The sequence below is a fragment of the Thunnus maccoyii genome, chromosome 4 (genome assembly GCF_910596095.1).
Source record: "Thunnus maccoyii chromosome 4, fThuMac1.1, whole genome shotgun sequence".
Lineage (NCBI taxonomy): Eukaryota > Metazoa > Chordata > Actinopteri > Scombriformes > Scombridae > Thunnus > Thunnus maccoyii.
Window position 1 is genome coordinate 27,180,039 of NC_056536.1, and position 24,523 is coordinate 27,204,561.

The following is a 24,523-nucleotide window of genomic DNA, read 5'->3' on the forward strand; positions in this document are numbered from 1 at the left end:
TTGTAAAACACCTAATTGTTTTACCAAAGGTAAGTACAGGATCAACAGCATGCCTCAATATAGTTTGCCCCTTTAAATGCATGAGAAGAAGACATCAGTCATGTTTATTCAGTAAACCTTTATTTATCAGTGCATGAACAGAATGCCATGACCAGATTATTTCTTTTCACCCATTTTATATCTCTTCCTCTCAGTTCCCTTAAAAAAATAATGAAACGATTTACAGAGGATTTTTTTTTCTGCATGAAGGCAAATATTTATACAGGTGCTGTACAATTTATAAACATTTACAACTACCATGATGTCAAAACTAAAAAGACTTTTTTTTTTTTAATATATGTTGGAGCAATGCAAGGCCACAGTATCATACATGGTAATGGCATGAACAGTAAATAATACAGTAGCCCATCGTATCGACAATAAAGTGAACAATAAATTAATAAGTGATCTCACAGACCAAGAGATGCATGTGTTACTTCTGTACATCCTTTAACAGGCAGGCTGATGAGGGTACAGTTCAAGCAATGACTTGTTTGTGAATAGCAGTGTATGAACCACTAGATGTCTCTGTACACCACAGTAGCGACATTGAAACAACACTAAAATTTGTCTTCAGAGCACAACAGATCCCAATAAATTCCCCCAAAATTTTTATAGTGTAATTTCAAATCAGACTCCCCAAGAAGCAGCCGTTAAAGCCATTTTCACATCACGCACTATGTGCAAACCGCCGAAGGGCAGCATACTTTAATGACTTTCCCCTCCTTGAGTGGAAAAATAACTGCATTCTTTGGGGAGTCTGGCTTTATTTATAATCACAAAAGTGACAGGCGTGATGTTGTTAATGACTAACAAAGTCAAAAATATACACACTATCTTTTTCTCACATATAGGGTCATGGATTAAATAAAACGTTTTGATCAAAAATAGATTTGGAGGTTAGAATGAGGAAAAAAAAAAAAGTTTTTGTGCCTTGATTTACGATGATTAAAAATACAAGCGTCTCTTAAAGTTTTTAATAAGTCGAAGGCAGAGGTCTCACGTCTTACAATCAAGCTCTGTTCAATCCAACTTATCTAAAATATGTGTCAATATATGTGTAATCACTTTGTTAAATAATGTCTCAGATTAAGTATAGTCAATGCTACAGCGATATCTAAAAATACATAGGCCTACCAGTCTGTTTGTATACATACACACATAGCCAGAGGACCTAAAATACGGAGCAGCTAACAGTAGACAACATTATGAATCAGGCTCGCGTGACCATTCACAGACCATGAAATCTTAGAAATAGAATGTATAGACTGTGCAGTTCCTATAAGTTTAGTGTTGTACTGTATGATGTGTTAGATATTACAATGAGAAACAGCAGTATGTCAACCGGTCACCACATTGAACAAAGTGTTTTACACTGTGACGCTTTATCTACACATTCTATTTCTTTCTATAAGTCCACATCAAAAGTGAAATGAGTCAGCATGGACATGTGTACTAACAGTTTTGTTTACATATAATTTCAATAAATTACATTATGCTTTATTATTAACACACATGTAACAAACATTAGAACTAGAACCACAAGTATCTGGTCTGCTGATTGATGCATATAAAGCTCCAGGGTAGTCTTGTCCACCCTCTGAAAGTCTTTCCGTGTATGAAAGCTGTCGAACACACACACATAGTTCACAACTCTGGTCGGGCTCTCTCTCTCTCTCTCAAAAAAAAAAAAAAAAAAAGACAGTAAACAAATTAGAGGATACTCTGTCACTTTTTTCAGCCAATTGAAGAGAAACTCAACAGCTTCATCTCTTTAATACATCCATCAGTGACAGCGAGAGTGAATCAATCTTTCCAGGAAGTGACAGAATGAATGTGCCTTAAACCTTCAAAGTGACAAAAAAAAAACCAAAAACCAAAAAAGCAGGATCCTTCATTGAGGTGGGTAGATGGGGAGAGCAGTTCACCTTATTACCCACAAACAGTCTCACAGTGAGTGCAATATGGAGCAGCTTCTTTATAACCGGAGTCTCTGATTGGCACAAAATAGACTTCAGTGTCACATCCAAAAAAAAAAAAAAAAAAATCACACTCAGAAAACCACCTGTTACACACTCATGTCCACACATCACCGCACAAATACTCATATGTAGGTATGAGCACGCATGTCAGATCAGACATCAGTAGCTTGATGCAAACTGACGGAGGCAAACTGGGTGAAAAAAACAAACAAAACAAAAAAAAAAAGCAGTGAGAAGCTATGTTGCTGGTTACACAGTGATCTGCTTTGTCCGAAATTGCTAAAAAAAAAAAAAAAAATCCTTCCATTTTAACCGTCTATCTCTCAGAGGCTCAGCTTTATCTTAACATAGATGGAGAGTCCGGGGAGGATATCAGATACCCTCATATGTTGTGTGGGACTGGATCTTGGGACTGGATCTTGGCAGAACTGGGGACTTTCCACGGGCCCGGAGTGATGGGAGCCTTCTTGTTGATAGTTGTGCCGTTGCAGCTGGGGTCCTGGATGCTACTGCTTGAACCTCTGGGGTCCTTTCTATTCACTTCTTCACCTGGCCCGCGGTACTTACTCTCCCGATATTCCTTATCTCCCTTGTCTCTTCCGCTCCTCCGGCTCAGGGTGCTACTATCAGCGTCCGACGCCGCCCTCTCCCTGTGGATTGGGGAATACGATTTTTGTGCCTCTTGTTCAGCCCTTCTTCCCTTCTTGTGGCGATCGCTGGTCCCCCAGCTTCTGTCTCCACTCTCTGTAGCCCCCCTCTCCTGCCAGTAGGCTACATCCTCATCCTTGTATCTCCAGTCTTTCCCTTCACCGGAGGAAACGCTGGGCTGTTGGCCAGCTGGACGCCTGGGGCTCTGGGGGTCCTCCAGGTTCTTCAAAGGCACAGCAGGGTCATGTTCCCTCTTGGAGTTCTTCCTGGGGCTAGAGGAGTGGTAGTCTCTCTGCCCTTGGGCTTTTCTATCCCTGCTCATGTCCTCTAAGGATCCACTGTGGCCTCGCTCTGTTTTTCTGGGGCTGTGGGAGCGCTCTACGTGATCTGCCCAGCCATCAGTGGCTCTCTTGGGACTAGCGGACTTGGAGTCGCTCCTGCTTGTTTTTCTGGTTTGGGTGCTGGGACTGGTGGTACGCTTATGGTTGTGGTGGGAGAGCTGCTGTCCTCTTGATCTGTTAGCTTGCTGTGCGTGTTCCTGCCCAGCCACAGGGGACCCGGTTGCCCTGGGGTCCCCCCCAGAGAACTCAACGGTTATTTTGGGTGAAGAAGGAGACAGTTCCGAGGTAGAGAGGGAGACAGAGGATGGAGAAGCTGGAGATGACTGCCCGTCAGATACAGAAAGTCTGGGAAAGCTTGAGGTTGGAATGGTTACTTTGTCCTTTGAACCTAAGAAGCAAGCAGCGGAGAATAAGAAATAATTCTAGCTGTGCAAAAACATGTGTTCTCAAGGAAACACAAGCTAATAGAATACATTTTGCACATTCAAGAAAAAATAAAGATAATAATACATGTCATGCAACAAAAGCACAATATTCTCATCTATGAAAATATTTTTTTTCCACCTAGCTCGCTTTATATAATAACCCTCCGTAATATCCCTCTAAATATTTGCCCTGGTTGAGATATGTATCAGCCAACGACATAGCCATCAACGGAAAAAGGTGCGAGCGTTCGCCCCGCACTGACGTTTCAATTTTCCCCTGAGCTGATAAAAATTGCACAGCTGTGACTGAGAGCAGATTATGCAGCAGAAAAAACCAGAGACAGAAAGTGAAGAGTGATGACTTAGTGGTGCTGAAATGAGCTTTTGGATTTCTAGGAGCAACAACTCATAGAAATTCATTCTAATTTTTTGTCTTCATATTGTAAGGTTGATGCCAGTGAATGCACACAGATCCTTTTACCACTTGTCACTCACTGATCAATATCTAGTTAAGGACTTTTCTCTATGTCTCCATCTTCATTCACGCTCAGGATGAGGTGTGTGTTCAGTGGCATCTAAAGGTTTTTGTACCCTTAAAATAACTTGCGGGGCTCTGAAGCCTCCCAGTGCTCCTGCAGGTCTGTTCGTTCTTCTAGGACTCACTGCTTTGGTTTAGCCCTCTACTCACTGTATGATAAATGGGATGTTTACTGAGTCACAGATAACTGATCTATTTCAGATTGATCATAGGGTGAAAGGAAGGGACAGAGAACGACACTTAAAATCTGGGGTATGAATCACTTTGAAAGGAGAGGTCAAAGGCAAAAATAGGAGGAGTACAAGGTTTACCACAGTTATTAGGGACAGACCAAGAAAAGCAGTGAGGCCTTTAGTGATGCTCTGGTTTCATGTAGAAGCACAGGGTGGAAGAAGAGTTCAGACCTATAGGAGGAAGAGATAAATAGGTAGAAATAGACAGCCGTGCCGATGCAGAAAAACAGAGAAAGCAAGGCAGATAAAGAGCACAAGAGGAAGATTAAGATAAAAAGTAGTGAGAGAGAATGAGAGGAGAGACAGGTCAAGAGAGAAGCTCGCAACACATGCATGAGAATAAAGAAACTCAGCACCCTGCTGTCAAGCATATCCATACAAAAGCTTCTATATATGTATGGTTAATATGCTATTGCATAGATCTATGTGCAATGGCAAACACTGACAGTTCTCAGCTGTCACTCACTGTGATCAGGGACTAAGCCCTGGCCAGGTCGGAGCAGCAGATGAACTTTGCTGCCTCCTGCTTGGATCAGCTCAATCGCCCGAGTGTGTGTGATGCCCTGGGTGGCCTCGCCGTTGATCTCCACTATCTGATCTCCAACCTGTGATGCATATAGATTTCATTCTTATATGTCACAAACAGTGAGTATAAGTGCGTTTACTGTTCTTTTGTTCTTTTTCAGTTAAAGTAGTGTTGACCAGTTTATTCCCAGGTCAGAGAGGGACATGCAAGATAACTCACATGTATCCTGCCGTCTTTAAGAGCAGGTCCGTCCTCAGCCAGTCGAAGGATGAACAGGCCCATGTTATACTCTTTCCCTCCTCTCAGACTGAAGCCGAAGCCTCGCTGGCTGCGCTCCAGCTCCACCACGAAACAGCCCTGGTTGTTCACACACAAGAATATGAGCTGGAACCTGGAAAACTGCTGTTACATGGTTGATATGTATTTTATCACAAAAGAAGAGAAACACTCAGTAACTATGGTTACGGTCTCACCTGTTTAGGGCCTGACGTGATAAGTGTTCCCATCTCACTTGGTGGGAGAGAGTCACCGTTCCTACCGCAGAGGAGACCACAAACACATTATAAAGTGTGATTGACATACTACAGATATGAAGTCTTGTTGTATTACAAAATGTCACAATATCTCTTCTTGAGATGAGAAACAAATGTCAGCACAGAGAAAAAGCATTTCAAATGTTATTGTTTTCATTGCTTTTTTTTGGTGAGGTGTCTTTTAAGATTAAGATTTGACATTAAGATTTCTTTATTGTCATTTCACAGCACTCATATACACTGAAACAACTCATCCTATACACAGTGGGCAGCTGTGGTGCAGCACCTGGGGATCAACCTTAGTTCTTTTTGCCAGTGCCAGTGGTGGTCAGGGGCACTGACAGGACTATTAACCCTAACATACATGTCTTTGATGGTGACAGGAAGTCAGAGCACCTGACGGTAACCCACGCAAACACAGAGAGAACATGCAAACTCCACACAGAAAGGACCTGTGATGGCCGGGGTTTGAAGAAGTAGACTATTTGTGCAAGTACATAAACTAAAACACAAATAAACACAATAAAATGGAATATTCAAAAAACTTGGGTTATATAAAAATGCTGAGAATTTCATTATATTTTACTATAGCTGGGTATGAAGTATGTAATAAGCCAATACAAACAGTTATAATGTCACTGTGTAAATATATGTTATATAGAGAGATAAATACAGGTATAAACAATATTCATATATACCAATTTATTCAGAAGCACAAAATACAGTTTTACAGTCTGTGTAAGGTCTAAAGGATGGGGGGCAACCCATGCAAGAGAATTATATATAATTATATAGATGCTCTATATTGTGTAGACAGAGTCTCATTCTCTTTGCTTTCAGCTGTGTCCGGTATGATCCACACACTGCCACGCCTTCATTACAGCAGCGGGAGCCTCTTTGGGTCGGTTTCATTATACAACGCACAGAGACCAATGTAAATCCTTCAGAAAGCTGTGTCGCTTTTACAGTTCAGTGGCAGATAACGGGGGGGGGGCATACTTTAATGCTCCGCAGAGCTCATTACAATGCCTTTGTGGAAACTTAGCTATGCTGACACACTATCTAAAAGAGTCTAGGCCTTCTTAGCAGCTCTGGCATAGAGAAGCGTTTACACACTTCATGTAGCCGAGCTGACAACCACAACTCATATATAGCCTGGACTGACCCAAGGCATGTGCTGGAGATTAGACAGAGAGAAGGAGGAGGGTGGGTGGGTGCTGCTGAGGAATGGACAGAGAGCTAAATGAGGACAAGAGGAACACATGCTGATAGGCAGTGAAACAGAACGGGTGAGAAGAAATAGAAAGAGAGAAATGATGGTGGAGAATTGCTGCTGCGGCACTGGATTAAAAATTCTGACACAGGTAATCTTTCTTTTAAAAAAAGAAAGATCAAAGAGAAAGTGAGACTCCTTATTCATCTATTTCTTTTGCTTCACCATCCATACAGTGACCATGGGGGGGGGGGGTTTCTGTGTTTCTGAATAACAAGGAGAATGCAGGCCACAAGAAATGGTAATGGGCCACGATGTAGCACAAACCAGAGTCTGCTTTCAGAGGATTGGGGCTAATTTATGGTTCAAGTAGCAGAGCTTGTATTAAATTGTCTCCAATGGACTCAGTGTCTGAAAGGGATGCTGGCAAGCCTGTGTGAATGCTTATGCTTGCACGGGAGTATGTGTGTATCCTCGTCGTGTACCTGTCTGGATAGCTGGGAGGCTGTTGGCCCACAGCTCTGTGTTGTGCTGAAGGACTCTGCTTGGCTGAATTTGTTCCAGATGGAGGAGCGCTGTCTGTAAGAACATAATTCATACAACACCACCCGTTTAGAATGACGAATAGAAAGACCACACTCTTGCGATTTGCTGCAAAACAATCTCAAAACCCTTCTCTTCTGGAAATCAGCTTCACAGAAATGAGACTTTCTCCACCGTCAACCTACCGTCTTCAGGTACGACAGTGAGTGTGACGGAGTTGCCGGCTTCCTTGATGAGCTGGACGATGTCGTTGTGCGACAGCTCCATGATGGACCGACCGTTGACGGCTGATATACGGTCCCCCACCTTCATCTGACCTATACGGTCTGTAGGGCTGCCCTCGATGATACGGCCGATCTTGTGAGGTATTACTAGAACAGAGAAAAGCAGAGGAATGACAACCTGCCACACCTGTTTGTTTTGCATGTTTGTATCACGCTTTCTTATCTCTTTGTTACGCTTTGAACCATCAACTGCTTACTTAAATACTACCTAGATCTGATCTCAAGTTAACTTTTTTTATTTTGGGTATACTTAGAGATACATGTTCTAATATTCAACATTTCTTAAATATGCTGCAGACCACTGTTAAGCCCTAAATGACCTCATACTCCCAAATCTATATAAGATGTGTTTTTCTTCATTCCTGACCTCCAGGCGGGGGCTTGTTCTTCGAGGTGAGGATGACGAAGCCGAAGCCCTCGTTGTCTTTGCGCTGCAGAGTAACGTCAAAGCACTCTGGCCGAGACGGCTGGGAGGGCAAGACAGCGTTCGGCACTTCGACGCGAGGCATCTTGGGAGAGCTGTTGACCAGGGCGGACGCTACCTGCTGCGGCTGCTGGCTGCTGTCCTCCTCACCGTTATCTGACAAATAACAACGCATAGAAACATGAGAGAATGCTGACATTCACAAACACATTTGGATTAGAGCCTCACAATTGGTAACAAAGGAACAATTCTTTGCCAGAATTTATAATTCTAAAGATCCTTCCATAAATAATGCAAAACACAACGGTTTTATTCAAGACAAGCCACTTTTCCGATACTGAGATCTCTCTTCATTGTGTGCTTGTTTTGCTGAGTCCCTGTTTTATCAGCCGGCATGAGGGAATCTCTTTCTAAACCCCTTGCTTTGAAATCACAAACCCTTACATGATTGATGCTTAATTTCAGCAACGTGATCAAAAGCTGTTGTTGCAATACATCAAATCCAAAGTAATTTCAAAAAGTGCTTGTACTATTCATGGAGTGGTTATTTGCGGGGGTAAACAAGCCTGAATGCAGAAAGGGTTCGTGCTGTTGAAAAAAGAAAACTCAGCATATTCTTTTTTTTTTTCCATCCTTTGAGATGTAAATCAACTCCACCAGCTGATCTAATCTTCACTGCCCTTCACACACAACTCCAATCAGCTTCAACAGATAAACACAGAGAAAACAATCTCAAACTGTTTATTGTGAGCCACTGTGAGGCAATTTTATTCCGTGTATGGGGATGAAATTCTTCATTCACTTTCCTTGTTATTAAAGTAAATATAGAAGCCTCGTTCAAAGCTTTATTTTTTCTTTTCAGGAAAACTGTGCGTAGAATAACATCCTGAAATTCAATTTCGGTCGAAGTTCATTTATTCAGATTTATCCGCAAGGAAGTCATCCAGAACAAATTTAAAGGATTAGTGAAAAAAATCCAAGATCAAAGCTGTGGCTCAGAGGTTTTTCCTCTAGCATACAGATCTAAACAAAAGGCATAAAAAAAAAAAAAACAATCCTTTAAAGCTTCGAGCGTCCTCAGAGAAACACGGAGCTGATTATTCAAAAGTAGACCAACCTGTATGTGACAGTTTCCTGCGGACTGTGAGCATGACTTGGCCGTTACGGGCGGCGTTGGTCATCAGCTCCAGCACTTGTTTGTGGGATTTGCCCTTAACTGGCACGCCATCTATACAAAGCAGCTCATCCCCCGCCCGCAGGCGCCCGTCCTTCTCAGCCGCACCGAGTGGCACGATGGCACCGATGTACACCTGAGGAAGCGAGAGAGTATATAAGAGAAAACAAGTTGACACGCTGATCTGAGCCAGAGTGAGCGCAGGACTGACTGGCTTCGTGGTAAATAATCGGTTGAAATCCTCTCAGTTGCTTTGAGTATTTGATGCCTTGTTTCCAAAGTGGAAAATAGAGTTTGCTGTTTTATTGACAATTTATTTCCCCATTGTCCTGCAGCAATAGTAGAAATTCTGGCTATTTAAGTAACTGAATGCAGCACAAATATTGATTTGCTTAGCGTCTGCCTGTTGGTCTGTACTAACTAAGGGTTTGAGATTCTAGCAGCATGCCAAGCATGGATGTACAGTTCACGACTGGACGTGCATCGCCGCTACTTACCGGTTGATCCGGCCCCTCGCCTCCAAGGACTCTGAAGCCAAAGCCTGACTCCTGGTTTCTTTTGATGAACACATCCAGGTCCTTGGTATTGGGAGCTGCAGAGGAGGGGAAAGAGTGAAAGAATGAGTCTTTTTATTAAAATAGCCATGAAAGACAAAACACATTAATTATGCCGTTTGTGGGTGAAGTCAACCAGACATTACAGCGTTTGTCGGGCATGTGTTGTATAATGCAGTTGTTCTACTGCTAGGGAGTTCCTAAATCATTTCACCAGTTAAAAAATATTCAATTCAATTAACTACAAAGATTATATCATTTTATCTTACTTATCACTGGTTGTTTAAAGTCATAACTGAGATCATTAGATGTCCTACATCAGATAAAATACCCTAAAATAATACAACATTATTTAATTTCACAATTAGAGCTGAAATGATGAAATACTTAGATTAATTGTTAAGCTTATTTATCATGTAAAAACAAAGCAATTGCTAGTTGTAGCTTCTAAAATGTGAATTAATTTGAGAAGATTTGTTTTCTCCGTTTCATATTATTGTACATTTAACACCACATGATGTTGATGAGATAAAACAAGCAGTTAGAGAACATCAGTGTGGACTCTTGCAAAGGACATAATTACATTTGACCATACATTAAAGTGATGAATTGGAAAAATAATTGTGAGATGAATTGATATGAAAAAAAATCATTATCTGTGACTCTTGTCACACAGAAATCTGTGCATCCATGATCATGTTGAAAAATGGCGGGTGGGTCCTGAACCATGAGGATGAAAACCACTACACAGTACATCATGGATACTTACGCTTGCTGTCCAACATGGCCTTAGACTTGAGGTAGAGCTCAGATGCGTCCGGTTTGGGTGAAGACGAACGTAGCGTGTTGGTAGAGAAGGGGAGCGGGTTGGGGGGCACCTCCGGGTGAGCCAGGGCCTCCGGGCTGTTGATTATATCCTGTCGCTGCGGCTGTGTTACGGGCTGGGAACAGGGATGGGGCATCTGTTGAGGAGCGGGCTGGGACAGGGTTTGGGACATGGGAGCTGTGCACTGCGAAAAGAGAAATAACAGAAATAACTTCAGGTGATCACGAGGAAAACATCCACAAAACAAATGTATGACTATCCATGTATAATATACTTTATTTAATAATATATAGCATGATATATTGTCATATTTATGTCAATGTTTTACGTCAAAAAATAGAGGCTGGAAAATTGCAGAATTGCAAGCCCAAACAACTGCACTGGTCTTTTTTTTTTTTTTTTTTTTGAATAGTGCAACCACACAGTCATTCTGTGTTGAACCAATAAAACAGTATGAGTAAGCTTGTTGCTGTCTCAGCTCCTCTCTATTTTAAGAGTGCAGCATGGAGGAGCAATACAGCAACAAGCTGTTGAACATGGCATATCATCTTAAACACCCATACGCAGAGGGATGTTAAGTTGCTGTTTGCCAGGAGCCAGCATATTTACCCACATGCAGTTCCAGAAATAACAGCCCGGCTAATGTGGGCTCCCTGAATAATGTAGCTATAACAGCTTCCACAGCAGACACACTGAGTGGTGCTTATGGGTAACCAAGACAAACTTGAAACCTTTTTCTGTTTAATAATTCAGCAGCAGTTTTATCATCTGTATGTTCTTTGTTCCAATCTACAGGACAAAATGCAAAGATGTATTTTACAACTTACTGGTTTTAGAGATTTCACAGGAGATGTCTGACCTGTAAGCAAAGAAGCAGAAGAAGAGATTAAATTCTGAATTTAACTGTTTAAGAAAACAACAACACCTATTATCGAATGGCTTAAAGGCTTAAAGGATGAGTTGTACTTGCGGTTTTCTTCACACTACTGACCTACTGGCCTTCAGCGGTAGAAGCTCTCCCACTTCTTACGCCTTTTTCTGCACTTCGTAACTTACTGAACTTACTGTAATAATATCGCCTAGAGGATTTGTAACTATTTGGTGATACCTCCTTCTGCTCTCCTCTCTGTTAGTGAGTCATAATATAATTCAACCAGTAGGGGGCAGTATACCCCAGTAGCACAAATAGTTTAGGAGTCAGGACACTGTGGGAAACACAGAGGTGATGCTAAGCCATGGGAAAACATGTACTTCTCAGAGTAAACCTCGCCAGCTGTTTGCTACCCTACTAGAACACCGTAAATACTCTCACTGTCTGTAGATTTCCATTACACATATGCAAAAGTCATCAGCAAATTGTGATAAATTAGTTGTTTTAATGAATGTTTCCTGGTGTAAGCTTAGGAGAGATTAACTTCAAGTTTTGATTAATTCCTTTTAAAATATTAATACTGTAAATGCACTGGTGGTATCTCTCTATTGACAGTCCCTGATCATATCTCTTCATCCGCTGAGTACAGTGCATATCCCACGGGGAAGGGCACTTTGTCTCATTTCCAGATTTAAATCCAGAACAGGGAGCAGGGCCAAATAATTTCCTGTTTCATTTCTCTCTGCTGCTGTCATCGGAAGGGAGTTCTAGCCTGTGGCTGGGAGTAAAGCCTAACCTAATGCTGGTCTATGGGTGTCCGGAGGGAAGCCCCGCAGCGTTGCTCCTATTAGTCCTGGAAAGCTGTGATCTCCTGCTCCTTTTTAAGCAGTAACACAGCCTGGATATGCAACCGCAGAACCATCAAAAAGATGCATATAAGGCTAGCACACATGGGCAAAAACTTAATAACAGCAGCACTCGCACACACGCAGGACAAACCCCTGGAGCTCAGAGCAGAGCCCAGCTGAGTACAACTGATATGTGGGTGCAACACTGATCTCTTGAATCTAGGCTACTGCACTGCAGTAAAGGCAAAAGGGAACAAGCCCTTCAAATCAGTGAAAGCCTGAAGTAAGAAAAAGGGTAATGATTACCCACCATGCTCTGCCTCTCCTCCTCTCCCGCTCTCTCTCTCTCTCTTTCTAAGCAGCAAGTGAATCACAGAAACTGCCATTTCTCTGCACCTTCTGAGTACAGCTCACCATGTGACTAAGCATGACTTCCTCTCTGTTTGGGAAGGTGCATGGTGGATGATGCAGAGTTGGTGTGGACCAGAGCGTGAAATTGCTTTATTTAACATTGGGAGGGTCTGTTTGTCCTGTAGCAATACCTATAGCTTTACCGGTGAACACCATAATCCATCCTGTTATTCGTCCAATTAAAACACTGTACATGTGACATTAAATTTCCCCTCTTCTGGGTAGACCTTTGACAACGCTGGTCTACCGATGCTGCTTTCTCACTGTCTCTTTTCAAGAAATTAATTTCAAATGCGAGCAGGTGGGCTCCTCACCTCTATTGTTTCACTGGTTGTTTTCCTTTAGGAGGAAGGGGGAGTAAGAGAGAAGCAGACTACTGGCGACACAAAGCTGTGTGGGGATTAACATGATTTCAGAAGCGTGGGACTAAACCGCTAAACTATCTCCAGGCACAAATACCTGTTTGTTGTCTGAACAGTAACCTGAGTAAATTAATATAGACAGCGACGATTTAACAGCAGAGATGTCACAGCATCAGCACTGTGACCCCGCCAGCTGTAACATACTTCTGAGGATTAGTGCAATGTCGCAGGCTTACAGTACCTGTGGCTCTTGCAGCAATGTGAACTCTCATTTCTGTCGACTCACCTCCTCTAAGCACCAGCACGTTAACCTCGCTGCCTGCAGGCAAGTCTTTGAGGATGTCCACAACCTGGGAGTGGCTCAACGTCTGGACGTTTTGTCTGTTGATCTCTTTGATGACGTCGCCCTTCAGCAAACCGCGACACCACTGGGCATCCAGGATCATCTTCACCTTTTGGCCCAGAGGGCAATCGGCAATGGCGAATCCAAAACCTCCAGGGCCTTTTACCAAGGGTACACTTACAAGCTCTGGCTGCAACAGAGTGGGGTCAGGGCCCTCTTGGTTGTGGGTGTGAGGAAGGTGGTGATGGTGTTGGTGGGAGTGAGGATGGTGGTGGTGGCGTCCTCCGTTGGTCATGGGTGGCACTGCGGCAGTCTGCCTGGAGAGGGTTCCTCCATCTGGGATTGTGTAATGGGGGTCCTGTGGCGTGGAGGTGGAGGGGGAAGGGGAAGTGTCCTTGGAGGTGCAGAGGCCACCTGAAGCCTCCTCACTGCTGCTGGAGTCCTCCGGCAAGGGGTAGCCCCGGCACAGGACCATGTCCACATACTGGTTGATCGGGATGGATTGAAACATCTGGACCACATCAGCATGAGTCTTCCCCAGCACACATGTCCCATTGATGTCCACAATCACATCACCTAGAAGACAAACAAAGAGCTTTGACATGTTTGTAAAATGGGCTAATTAAGAGAGTGTGGACCGTGATGACTGGGAGGAATGCAAACTATACGAAAATTGTTTGCACACAAAGGCAAATAAAAGAAGACACACTAATGTCACTGACGGAGTTATCACAATAAGGGAAATTATAATTATCCAGCTGGATTGCATAAGTAGAATCTGTATGCATTTCTCCTCCTGCTCCTCCAAGTCTTTAGAAAATTCAAAGATGTTAATGGGAATGGAGAGAGAGTGTGCATAAAATAGAACAAGATCACTGACATGCTGTTCTCTTCTTCCTCCTTTCATCTCCCTGTAAGGCAGGGGGTGGGGAAGGGGAGGGAGGGGGGGGACGACTCTCATCACCCTTGGCCTGGCTGAGATATGGGTTTGGATGGCCGGCTGAATTGCTGACTGGCTAGCTGGCTAAAAGCCCAGTGGAGGATTCAACCCACCTACGCAATCAATACAATTTCTGAGCAAACACAGCTAAGGTTTCACTCCTGAAATGAGTTCATATCCCGATGTAGTGCCTGTTTGGATCCACTACACATAGCTCTTATGACTTACAAACATCCACAAAACAATAGCAGTAGGTGAGAGTTAGCATCCTACTATTGGCATAAATCAATGCTGCGGGCCTGTAGTCAGAAAGTCTTAAATCAAAAAGAAAACTATTATGAAGCTGTTATAGTCTGCCGCTCGCCATTATAACCCAATGAAATTAATTACATTCAGTTTTTGGTTTAATCAATTATCCTCATTCTCAAGGGAAATGAAACATTGAAAATAATTATTCTATGCTCCATTTTCTTGTTGGTTCTCAGTCGTAACACTGGCATGGCTGTAAAAGCATTCTATGCAATCAATATTACTGTAATGTGAATCCTGAGACGCTTCGCTAACAGTAATTCAAATTACAACTGTACAATCACCGTGCATGTGATCACAGTGCAAGTAACTGTATATTCAATCAGAGGGAATGTAATGAACCACTAATACGCAGGTGCTACTACAGTTGAACTAGTGAGTTTATAGAAAGCATGCTTTTCACCCTCCAGCCATGAAAAGACAACCAGTCTGCAGGCCTATTAAATCTCTAATATATGACTGCATATAAAATCTGGGTGTCAACCATAAACTGAACATGTGCTTTATTGACAGAAGCTTCCTATGTTTAGAGCAGCTCCTCTGAACACTGCCAATGAACGTTTGTCTTTGCTTGATCAAGCGATGTGACATTCACAGTGAAACGCCTGTTTTACGTTTTTTTGTCTAAATGTGTTTGTTAGTGTGTACTCAGGGTACATAAAACTGGGTTATGTACAGTACCTACGCTGATGCCAAACCCGATTGTGTGCATAGGCATAGATGACATGCAAACAGTGTACATGTCAATGTGACACTGGATTATGTTTTGTTTAGACAAGTAATAAAAGTCCATTTGTCTCCTATTAACTTCTAGCAATTCCCCCTCGTATGACTTTGCATTAGGGTCATGTGCAATCCAGACACTGGAGTGCACTTTCATAAGCAGTAGGTCAGTGGGTGAAGCCTACCTGAGGCGATCTTGTTGTCATGCGCAGCAGGCCCATCTGGAAGAACGTTTTTGACCTGAAGGAACTCATCGGGTCGGTCTCCTCCGATGATGGTGAACCCAAAGCCCTGTGGGCTTTTTCTAAGTGCTGTCTGCAGGATGGAGCCCTGCAGCTGAGATGGATCTCGCGTGAAGCCCCGCACTCCCCTACCGGGCTCCTCTGCTGTAGAGATGAAGGCAGAAAGAGTAAAAAGATTGACAAGAAATAATAGACAAGGAAATTGAGAATATATCTTTAATGGCCTAATTATTGTTAATTATATTACTACATGTTTCTGTTTACCCTTTTTAAACACATAACACGGTTCTAGTCTAGCAATAAATATATTAAATTCAGCCATGAGTTGCATTTCCATTAATTCTACAGATGAGAGCAGCACATCTAGTCATCAGCTTCACAGATTAGATGACTGTCTGTGATGTATAAGTATGTGTGTGTATGTGAAAATGAGAAGTAGGATATTAAAAAAAAGCTTGCTCATAAATTGCCATCTGTCTCTATCTATGTATCTATAACAACACTCGCACAGTGACGTGTCTGACAGCGCGTCATTCGCTACTGGTAATTACACAAACACTCTTAAGAACTTGCAAATTTAAGTAGAAATCTCAAATAAATCACACATACATACAAAACTTGCAAGTCTACTGCTCTGTTTGCAAACCCAATAAACATCCAGTTATTGCAAAATGTCTATATTTTGCCCCCGTCTCACCCAAAATAACCAATTCCTTTCACTGCAGCGATAAATACATCCTGAAATGCGCCTGACATTTTCCAGGTAAACTTTTCATTGCAAATTTCCTTTGTGGTGCCTGCAGGATGTGTAAATGGGGCAACTTTATAGAAGACAGGAAAGGAATTATATTAGACCGTGTGTGTGTGTGTGTGTGTGTGTGTGTGTGTGTGTGTGTGTATGTGCGTGCATGTGAGCGTGACTGCTTATGTGAGAAAGAGAGTGAGATAAGAGCGATGAGACAGAAAGAGGGAAAAATAGAGTTATCCCTGACAGAAAAAGGGACATTCTAACTAAATCCTAGCTTGCCCTTCCCTGTGGTATGAGCCTATGAGTTTATGAGTTATGTGCTGTGTCCCTGCATGCTGGGCTCCTTTTCTGGCAGTTCCCACACTGATAGATTGGGGGGGGGGGGACATCAATCTCATTAGGCCGAGGAAGAGATAGAGGCCCCCCATTCCCCCTGCCTACTACACCAATCTCAGTATGTCATGGGATTGTGATTTGCATAATTGCATTGCAATTGGCAGATGAACGTGACCGCTCTGAAGAAAAAAAAAAAAGATTATGCCAAGTATGATTAACATGACATTCCCACATCGGAGCTGTACAAGTGTCAGAGAAATGTTTTCGAGATATGTAAATATGCGAGTATATGCAGGCAGGTGCAAAAATATGAAATTCCTCATGAGAACTTAAGGTGTGAGCGTGTGTGTAATATGTTCTTTGACATGATTACGCCCCGTCAGATTGCCCAGGCGTTCCGTGTTCACACGCTATGTCAAGAGACTGTCAACACTGTTTCTTACATGACCACCATGCGACACTGACAGCCGAATAGAGAGAGAAGGAGGAGTGGGATGGGGAGGGGGCTACGCACCAAAACCGTGTTTACATGGTCTTGATTAAGCTGTGGGCCACAAAGGGACAGTCTGTATTCTCGGGGGTGAAGTGATTATATGAAATGTCAGACAGGATTGTCAGCGCTGTAATTATGGCTGAGTATAGTACTGTGCTTTGCTCCTGTGCTCTGCGGCGTTGTCTGGGAGGTCAGGCTAGCCAGTCTGTCATAACAGTATTTAGAAGCCACCTCACGCACGTCCACACACTTGCACAAGACCACTAACCATTAATTCTCATTAACAAGGGTGGGAAGGTGCAGAGTGGGCACAGGAGAGGCAGTCGAAGCTGGGAGCGGTGGCACACAGAGGCAATATCAACCGCAGACTGCAGAGAGCCTCAGCTGTGGGAGGTTGAGTCTACGTGCAACAGAGTGAGGCAGACAGTTCTGTCCGAGGGGTGTCTGATATACAGAGGCTAGTTTGAATACTAATGTGGTCATGCTTTGTGTGTGCATGTACGGAAGAGTATCATAATTCTTATTCATGTTACAACAACACGGGGGCTTCCGGGTCTCCAGACCTTTACATTGACTGAGAAGATCAGACCACTCAAGCGGCAGCATTCACCACAGGTGGTAAATGATGAACAGATGACCCAGTAGAAATGCAATTTATGATCATAAGTCACTTTCAACAGCAGTCACCTCTTTCTCCTTCTCTGTCTCTCCGCGCTCCCTCTCTTCCTCTGTTCTAAAGAGATCTTTGAACTGCGGTGAATGACTGGGGCAAAAGCGTTTTCAAAGAGACCTCAGAGCCCTCCCTATTTCATATCTACTTGTCAAAATGAATTCTGCCGCCCAGTGAAGCGCTGCTCCATTATTCAAATTGAATATCATTGCTTCAGAGGCTATGGGCTGTTTATCAGCAGCCTGTCAACTGTTAGAACATCTTCCACACAGACATCTCAGCATGAAGGAGATGATAAACGTGCTCCTGTATTTGGATAACACATCTATACCTTGTTACATAGGTTTTTTTTCTTCACTGAACTAAAAGCTAGAACTACAAAGCCGGAACTTGTGTCTTAATAATCTCCTGCTCTTTGCATTTTAAGGGGAGACAAGGAGGAGGAAGAAAAACACATCTACATGTAAAAGTTACTGACCTAAAGCACAATGGGCCGAGTTGTTGACACTGCTATCTATACAGTGCTTCCATTTGTCATATGTGCAGTATATGTGAAATAACATGTTGTGTAGTTAGGTCTGAAATCTGTTTGCTTATTTGACCTTGCTGCACGACATCTTCTCTTGTCAATACAAGATGAAGTCTGCGTCATAATAACAGCAAAGAAACTAGCAAGGCTAAGAGTCTGCAGCCATGTTAGCATCTCTGTGTTTAGACACAGTAGCACTTGGAACTAAATGCTAATGTCAGCATGCACATATAACACATTCACAATGCGAACATGCTGACTTTTAGCTGATATAATACTCACTATGTTCACTATTTAGTTTAGTCTGTTAGCATGCTAATATTTGCTAAATAGCACTAAACATACGATAGCCTACAGGTGAGGCTGATGGGAACATCATTAGTTTTGCAGATATGAGGTCATAAACCAAAGTTTTGACAAAGCTATTTCTATTCACATTGAGTAGGACATGAATGTATGACTGCATGAATCTATCCAAAAGCTGCCGAGACATTTCACTCAAAAACACAATTATAAATCACGCTAGAGCAAAAGTCAGGGGATCACCAAAGTCAGTAGGATTTATCCTGTCAGGACCACGAGTGTCTGTATAAAATTTCATTGTTGAGATATTTCAGTCTGGAACCAAAACTGGTGGGGACTGAGCAATTGACCGACTGACATTGCTATCACTAGAGCCATGGCTAAAAATGATTCAATACATTTCTAAGAATAATATAAAATTGTGATTTTGATTTCTCCTCCAGGATCATCTAAATCAAGAGTCAGATGCTGAAATGATGAATTCATCATGAGAGTTACATAAGTTGCTCCATCTCTCTCTCTCCATTAAATTCCAGGATGCAATTTAGAGTAAATGATCTCACTTCCTGTCCTTTTCCCTGATGACCAGCTAAAGAAAAACTTCCTGGTCTTCAATCTAAACCATGACATTGAATGTGAACAGTGTCTATAATGGTATGATTTTCCTAAGCTTTAAAACCACATTATATCACGCTGGCATTAAAATTCTTACTTTTTTTACACATGATCTCTCACTGGGGGTGATAATTTTCATCATTACATTTTCATTACATTCAATTCAGAAAAAAAAATACATTTGAAACAACAGGAAAGATTGTATATTGTATGCTGTAAATAGCTCTTCCGTAGTTTGCTCCAGAGGGCTTGGTTAGGGGTATAGTTACCTGCAGGTGTGGCTGCCGGTGGCGATATGGCAGTGGGCAAGTCCACACTCAACTTTCTTTTTGCTTCCAGTACTGGATTCTCAAACTGAGTCTTCTGGTTGATGTGGCTGCACAAGCAAGATAACAGAATTAGGTGAACAATGATTCAAAATAGTAGAACAAGTTGTTACATAAAGCTTGACTCTGCATAGCTAATGTGTTTTCATCCTGTTTTAGCTGGCGTACATCACACATCCTACTATTTTTGTTCATTCAATTACCTATGACAGTTGAGGACACAGTCTGAGCTGCCAGCTAATGTTTCTGCTTTTGTATTTGTCTGTAGTCTTACCTTTTGACCTCACAGAACACAGCTTGTCTACGTTGTTGATACTTATCTTTGCCTGTCATGCAAACCTGTGATTTGACTAGGGCGACGTGTGACATGACCTAAGAAGGGGTAGACAGCATGTCATATACGGTAGCGTGCAGGCTGCTCTGATACAGCCTGTAAACCACAAAGCGAAACCGGTCTGTGCCAGAAGTGTAACACATACAGATGGATTGAAAGCATATCTAAACCACAGAAATAAAAAAAAATGTGCCCAGTGAATTCAAAGAGAATTGGATAGAGAGGATCAGTAGCAATCTTTGCTTTGATAGTCCACATTGTCATGATGGGATCAACATCTGCTCGATGCATTGTAATCCCAAGATCAAAAGATTCACTAACACTGTAGATAGATGTAAAGGACAATGTGTCCTTTTTTTTTTTCATTTTACATGCCCAAACATGGCCTTCTTTCTCAGCGTTTCTAAAAATAAACAGCCTTGCTATCCCAGGAGCAGCAGCTACACTTTGGGGAGTTTACACCAAGCTCAATATAAAAACAATTAATGATTTGCAGGCCACACCTGTGTGTTGAAACATTTCCTTCTACCCAGAGAAATGTCTCTCCATGGTTAGATGGTAATGGAGAGAGGTAGCTCATCTGCGTAATGAGCTTTAACAGTTGTAAATCCTGGTCATGACAGCACCTTGGGAAGATAAAATGCATTGATGCTGCACACTGAATCAGCCACATGCTGGGGCACTGATGGTATGTGTGTGTGTGTGTGTGTGTGTGTGCGTGTGTGTGAATGCGCATTTAACAAAAAGTACTCTGCGCTCTTGCTGTGTATGACTCATGCGCAGAGATACCCTCCCCATTATGTCTGGAGAGATAAACATTCCTCTCTCTGCCATTTGCACTCTTTCATTTCCTCTGCTGCTCTCTGTTCTCACTTTCTCACTCCTTGATTGCCACACCTCATGTTTTTGTGCAGCGGTTGAAGAAATAATGAGACTTTGTGTCACGTTGTCGCATTCGGACGTTCATTCACAACAAAATTTTTGCTAGACAAAAAAAAAAAAAGAGAGACAGAGACAGAGAAGAGGCAGCCTCTCAGTGACCCTCTTGCATAAACAGGCACAGTGATTCCCCCCCCGCCCCCCCCGCCTGCAGGTCTCTCCCTCTTTGTCCACAGTAATGGGACTAAAATGAAACATTGTGCTCTTGTTTACACTCTTGATCAGAATGGAATCTTGCCCTTGTTCCCCTCTTAGGGACCAAAACCCCTTCATTGTCTGTTGTCTTCACTGTCTATTCTCTCTCACATACACATACGCAAAGCTGTAACCCACCAAAATTTTCTGTACTGACATAATTGCTTTCTGCATGAGTGTGGGAAAATAATGTAAGGACAATGCCATATCACAGCTCCCCTAAGATTCAACAGCAACACATTTCATACATCTTAACCTTTCAAAATTCAGCTATTTGGCTTTAAGGTGCAGAAGATGTAAATACAATAACACAGAGCTCATTCAATCTTTGAGAAATAAAACATGCATAAAAACAGCTCCGCACAGGTGTTGATTGAAGCCCTGAGTTTTGGCTTTTGACTGACACTTCAGCAAAGATACAAAGGGACTAAATATAAGCAAGCAGCAAGTAATTTCCTCTACATCCACCACAGTTCACAGCTGTAGCCCTCTGGGTCCCCCTAGGCACAGAGAGAAGTTTACTTACTCTACGTAGTAGGTGCCATACTGGGGGTCCTCAATCTTCTCCCAGCCGTAGGGCAGCTCTGGGGGGAGAACAGATAGGGAGAAGGCAAACACAAATCACTTCAAATACTGCTGAGGCACTATAGGACAATTGGACACACGCTGTGCGGCGTGGTGCTTTGACTGGCAACTTCACAGCATGCATACCTACATCTAGAGAACAGGAGGCCTGCTTTTATTTGTCACTATGTGTTTAGGGCTTAATACACACTGTGGACGAGGCAGGGAGAGGAGGAGGGAAATGCTGAGTTGTTGCACAGCCTCCCTGGAAAATAATAGCCTTTCTATCCAGCAGTGTGTATGTGTGCAACATCTTGAGTTTCTGCTGCTGTGTGACAAACACATGCAGCGCAGAGGAGATCTTTACGCAAGAGGGGCTATAGAAAATTGTCTTTTGAGAGATGCTGCACTGATGAGCTCTCTGCATGTGTCCCAGAAGCTATTAGGAGGAGAGGGGCAGGCTGGAGACTGGAGGTTTCTGCTGTGTCACCGGCACGACTGTGACCAGGCCCACTCAGCTGTTCAGTCTCCGTCTGTTAGCCAGTGCCCCCTTCAGAGAGGCAAGCATGCGGCTCATGCACACACTGCTCTATGCAGCAGGGAGTTGGGATGAAGTGGAAGTGTATGTGGCTAGGGGAGGGGAATACATGAGTGGGACTAGGAGGTATTAATGCATGCAAGCACAACTACCTGCAGATATTGTCTCACCTCCTTCATCACATTTCTCAGGAGGCTTGGCCTTCTTGGCAAGGCGGGGGTCCAGCCAGGTAGTGGTCTTGCTGTTGTGACTGAATTACAAAGAGGGGACAGGGTTTTAGGCACAGGAAAATCATTATAAAAACATTTAAGATACCGTGACAATTAAGCAATTAGCACTGGGAACTCTCAGGAGCCACTTTACCCAGGAGCTATTCCACCAGCTCTGACAAACAAATAGAACTGAAAGTTCCCTGAAAACACAAAGTGTGGCAAACTTCTAATCTTTTGGGATCAAATGGCCTATTAAAAAAAGCCTTTAAAATAAATCTTAAGCTCATGGGGCCCTTTGAGGAACAAGGAGAGAAAGAAAGAAAGAGAGAGAATGAGACATAGTGAAGAAGGGGGGTGACAGAGGAATACATCGACCACAGAGGGAAAGAATGAGCAGTTTCAGAGATCATAAAGAGCAGAACTGAGGGAGCAGGTCAGGGGTGGTGAGCTCCATTTAGCCTGTTGTTTCTCTCGCTGGCAGAATGAGGTATTGATTTAGCAGCGAGCAGCAGCACCGGGCTCTGTCAGCGGCTCAGCATTGACTGCTTGCCACACTAACAGGCCAGGTAAACAATGCGGGCCTACTGCTTTTAGCACCAGCCAACAAACCTGACATCAAACACAGGAGAAATGAAAGAAAAACTTAATTGAGAACAACACAACTGCAACTGGTGAGCCCACAGATAGCTTCCATGCCCAACACCTGTCTTGATACAGCACAGATGAATGCGCTGGATGGAGAGCAGAGAGAGACTTGCTGCCAGATCTCTCAACACATTTGACTTACCGTGGCAGAAAAAGAGATGAACTGGGAGAGTACTGGGAGTGGGATTAGCACAATGCTGATGTAATGGGAGAGTAAGAGGACCAAAACAAGGCAAGGCAAGTAGCAGTAGAAAGGCTACTTACTCTATAAAATAGACCATGCCGGTCTCTGTGTAGGCCATCTCCCAGTTTTTAGGCAAGGGTTCCTGACTTTCATCCTGTGTCAACGTGTTCCATGCACGCAAGTCCATGGCCCCGGCTGACTGGTTGTAGCTGGGCACCGTCTTCCTCCACTCCGCCTTGTCCTTGTGCTCTGTGGCCCGGCATGGAGAGAAGGACACGGGCATGGAGACAGAAAAAGGAATGGGTTGGGAGTAAGGGTACGGGAGATGGTAGAAGGAGAAGGAGACAGGAGGTGAGAGTGTGGCGCCATTGGAGCTCCTCTGGGCTCCTTGCATCTCTCCCTGCTGTTGCTGCCGCTCGAACTGCTCTTTCTCTGCACACTGGGTGGACGGTTACATCCACGGGAGAGGAAGGGGTAGAGAGAGAGCGAGAGAGACAGAGAGAGTACACAGAGAGAGGACGGAAGCACAGCAATTGCCATAGGATTTGCATGTCAGCAGCGATGTACTGGGAACTGCCTCCCAGGCAAGGGCAGAGCTGACCAATGCTTCAGCCCAGCCGCGAGCGCCACATCGCAACTCTATTAGTATCACACAGGCTGCTGCATGTGTGTGTGTGTGTGTGGTTGTGTATTTGCATAATCTTGATGTGTGTGTGTGTGTGTGCCTGTGAGTGTGAGGTTCTTATCTGCAGGTTTTCATCTGGCTGTGTACGACCTAGCTTCATCATGGCATTGAACGCTCGGTTTGTTTGGCCGGGGTAATTGAATGGCAGAGATGAAAAGTGACAGCCATTGACTGGAAGAAGTCAGGAGCTTTTTGTCCTGAAATTGGGGCCTCTTTTTCATAGTGGAACAGTGGAGGGGTTTCTGCACTCATAAAGTCAGAATAAATGACTACATACAAAAACTTGCTCAAGGCTATTGCAGCTCTCAGCCCTCGCAGAGAAATATAAACTGGGATGTTGCAAATGTGGCCTTGTATGCTTCATAAACTGATGAGAATGCTAAAAGGACACAAAAGAATCTGTCTGTTCGTGGTAATGCATGACCATTGTTAAACTCCCTTTGAGGCATGGCACTATGTCTTCTGCTACCCTTTTTTGTTGAGCATCCTCACTACTTAAACAGTCCAATCCATCCACATGCTGACAAAAGGTATAAAATAAACTGAATTTGCAACCAGGCAACTCATGAACTCAAGGATTAAGAGTGACATCCTTCTGCGATGGGTGGTTTTTCTTGGCAGGGCTCCACATTGCCATCGTTATTGCCCAAGGCCATAGAGATGACGTGTCTCTGAAAATGTTTCCCTCTTGGATGTGAGATGAGCAGCTCATTTTACATGCACATTTATCTTTTTACACATTTCTTCACTGTCCCCTTGGCATGATATCGAGTCTCATAGCGTAAAGACACTTTCCCCTTCCTCCTGTGGATACTAGATCTGGATAAAAGAGTATATACAAATGTTTTTTTATTATTTGAATTAACCTATTGACA

The 24,523-nt window shown here is 43.2% G+C and overlaps 1 protein-coding gene across 1 annotated transcript in view; it reads right to left on the minus strand.

Annotated features, from left to right (window-relative positions):
• Nucleotides 1–103: 103 nt before the first annotated feature.
• Nucleotides 104–24,523, minus strand: part of magi3a (membrane associated guanylate kinase, WW and PDZ domain containing 3a) — a 120,913-nt gene continuing 96,493 nt past the window's right edge. The window contains exons 5-21 of the mRNA XM_042408534.1: nucleotides 23,044–23,212; nucleotides 22,093–22,172; nucleotides 21,347–21,404; nucleotides 19,296–19,402; nucleotides 15,276–15,476; nucleotides 13,062–13,694; nucleotides 11,111–11,142; nucleotides 10,227–10,467; nucleotides 9,401–9,495; nucleotides 8,847–9,039; nucleotides 7,673–7,885; nucleotides 7,207–7,392; nucleotides 6,964–7,057; nucleotides 5,206–5,266; nucleotides 4,952–5,089; nucleotides 4,673–4,811; nucleotides 104–3,398 (exon numbers count right to left, since the gene is read on the minus strand). Of these exons, the coding sequence (XP_042264468.1) occupies nucleotides 2,404–3,398; nucleotides 4,673–4,811; nucleotides 4,952–5,089; nucleotides 5,206–5,266; nucleotides 6,964–7,057; nucleotides 7,207–7,392; nucleotides 7,673–7,885; nucleotides 8,847–9,039; nucleotides 9,401–9,495; nucleotides 10,227–10,467; nucleotides 11,111–11,142; nucleotides 13,062–13,694; nucleotides 15,276–15,476; nucleotides 19,296–19,402; nucleotides 21,347–21,404; nucleotides 22,093–22,172; nucleotides 23,044–23,212 (3,635 nt within the window). The 3' untranslated portion in view covers nucleotides 104–2,403. The remainder of the gene's footprint in view (nucleotides 3,399–4,672; nucleotides 4,812–4,951; nucleotides 5,090–5,205; nucleotides 5,267–6,963; nucleotides 7,058–7,206; nucleotides 7,393–7,672; nucleotides 7,886–8,846; nucleotides 9,040–9,400; nucleotides 9,496–10,226; nucleotides 10,468–11,110; nucleotides 11,143–13,061; nucleotides 13,695–15,275; nucleotides 15,477–19,295; nucleotides 19,403–21,346; nucleotides 21,405–22,092; nucleotides 22,173–23,043; nucleotides 23,213–24,523) is intronic.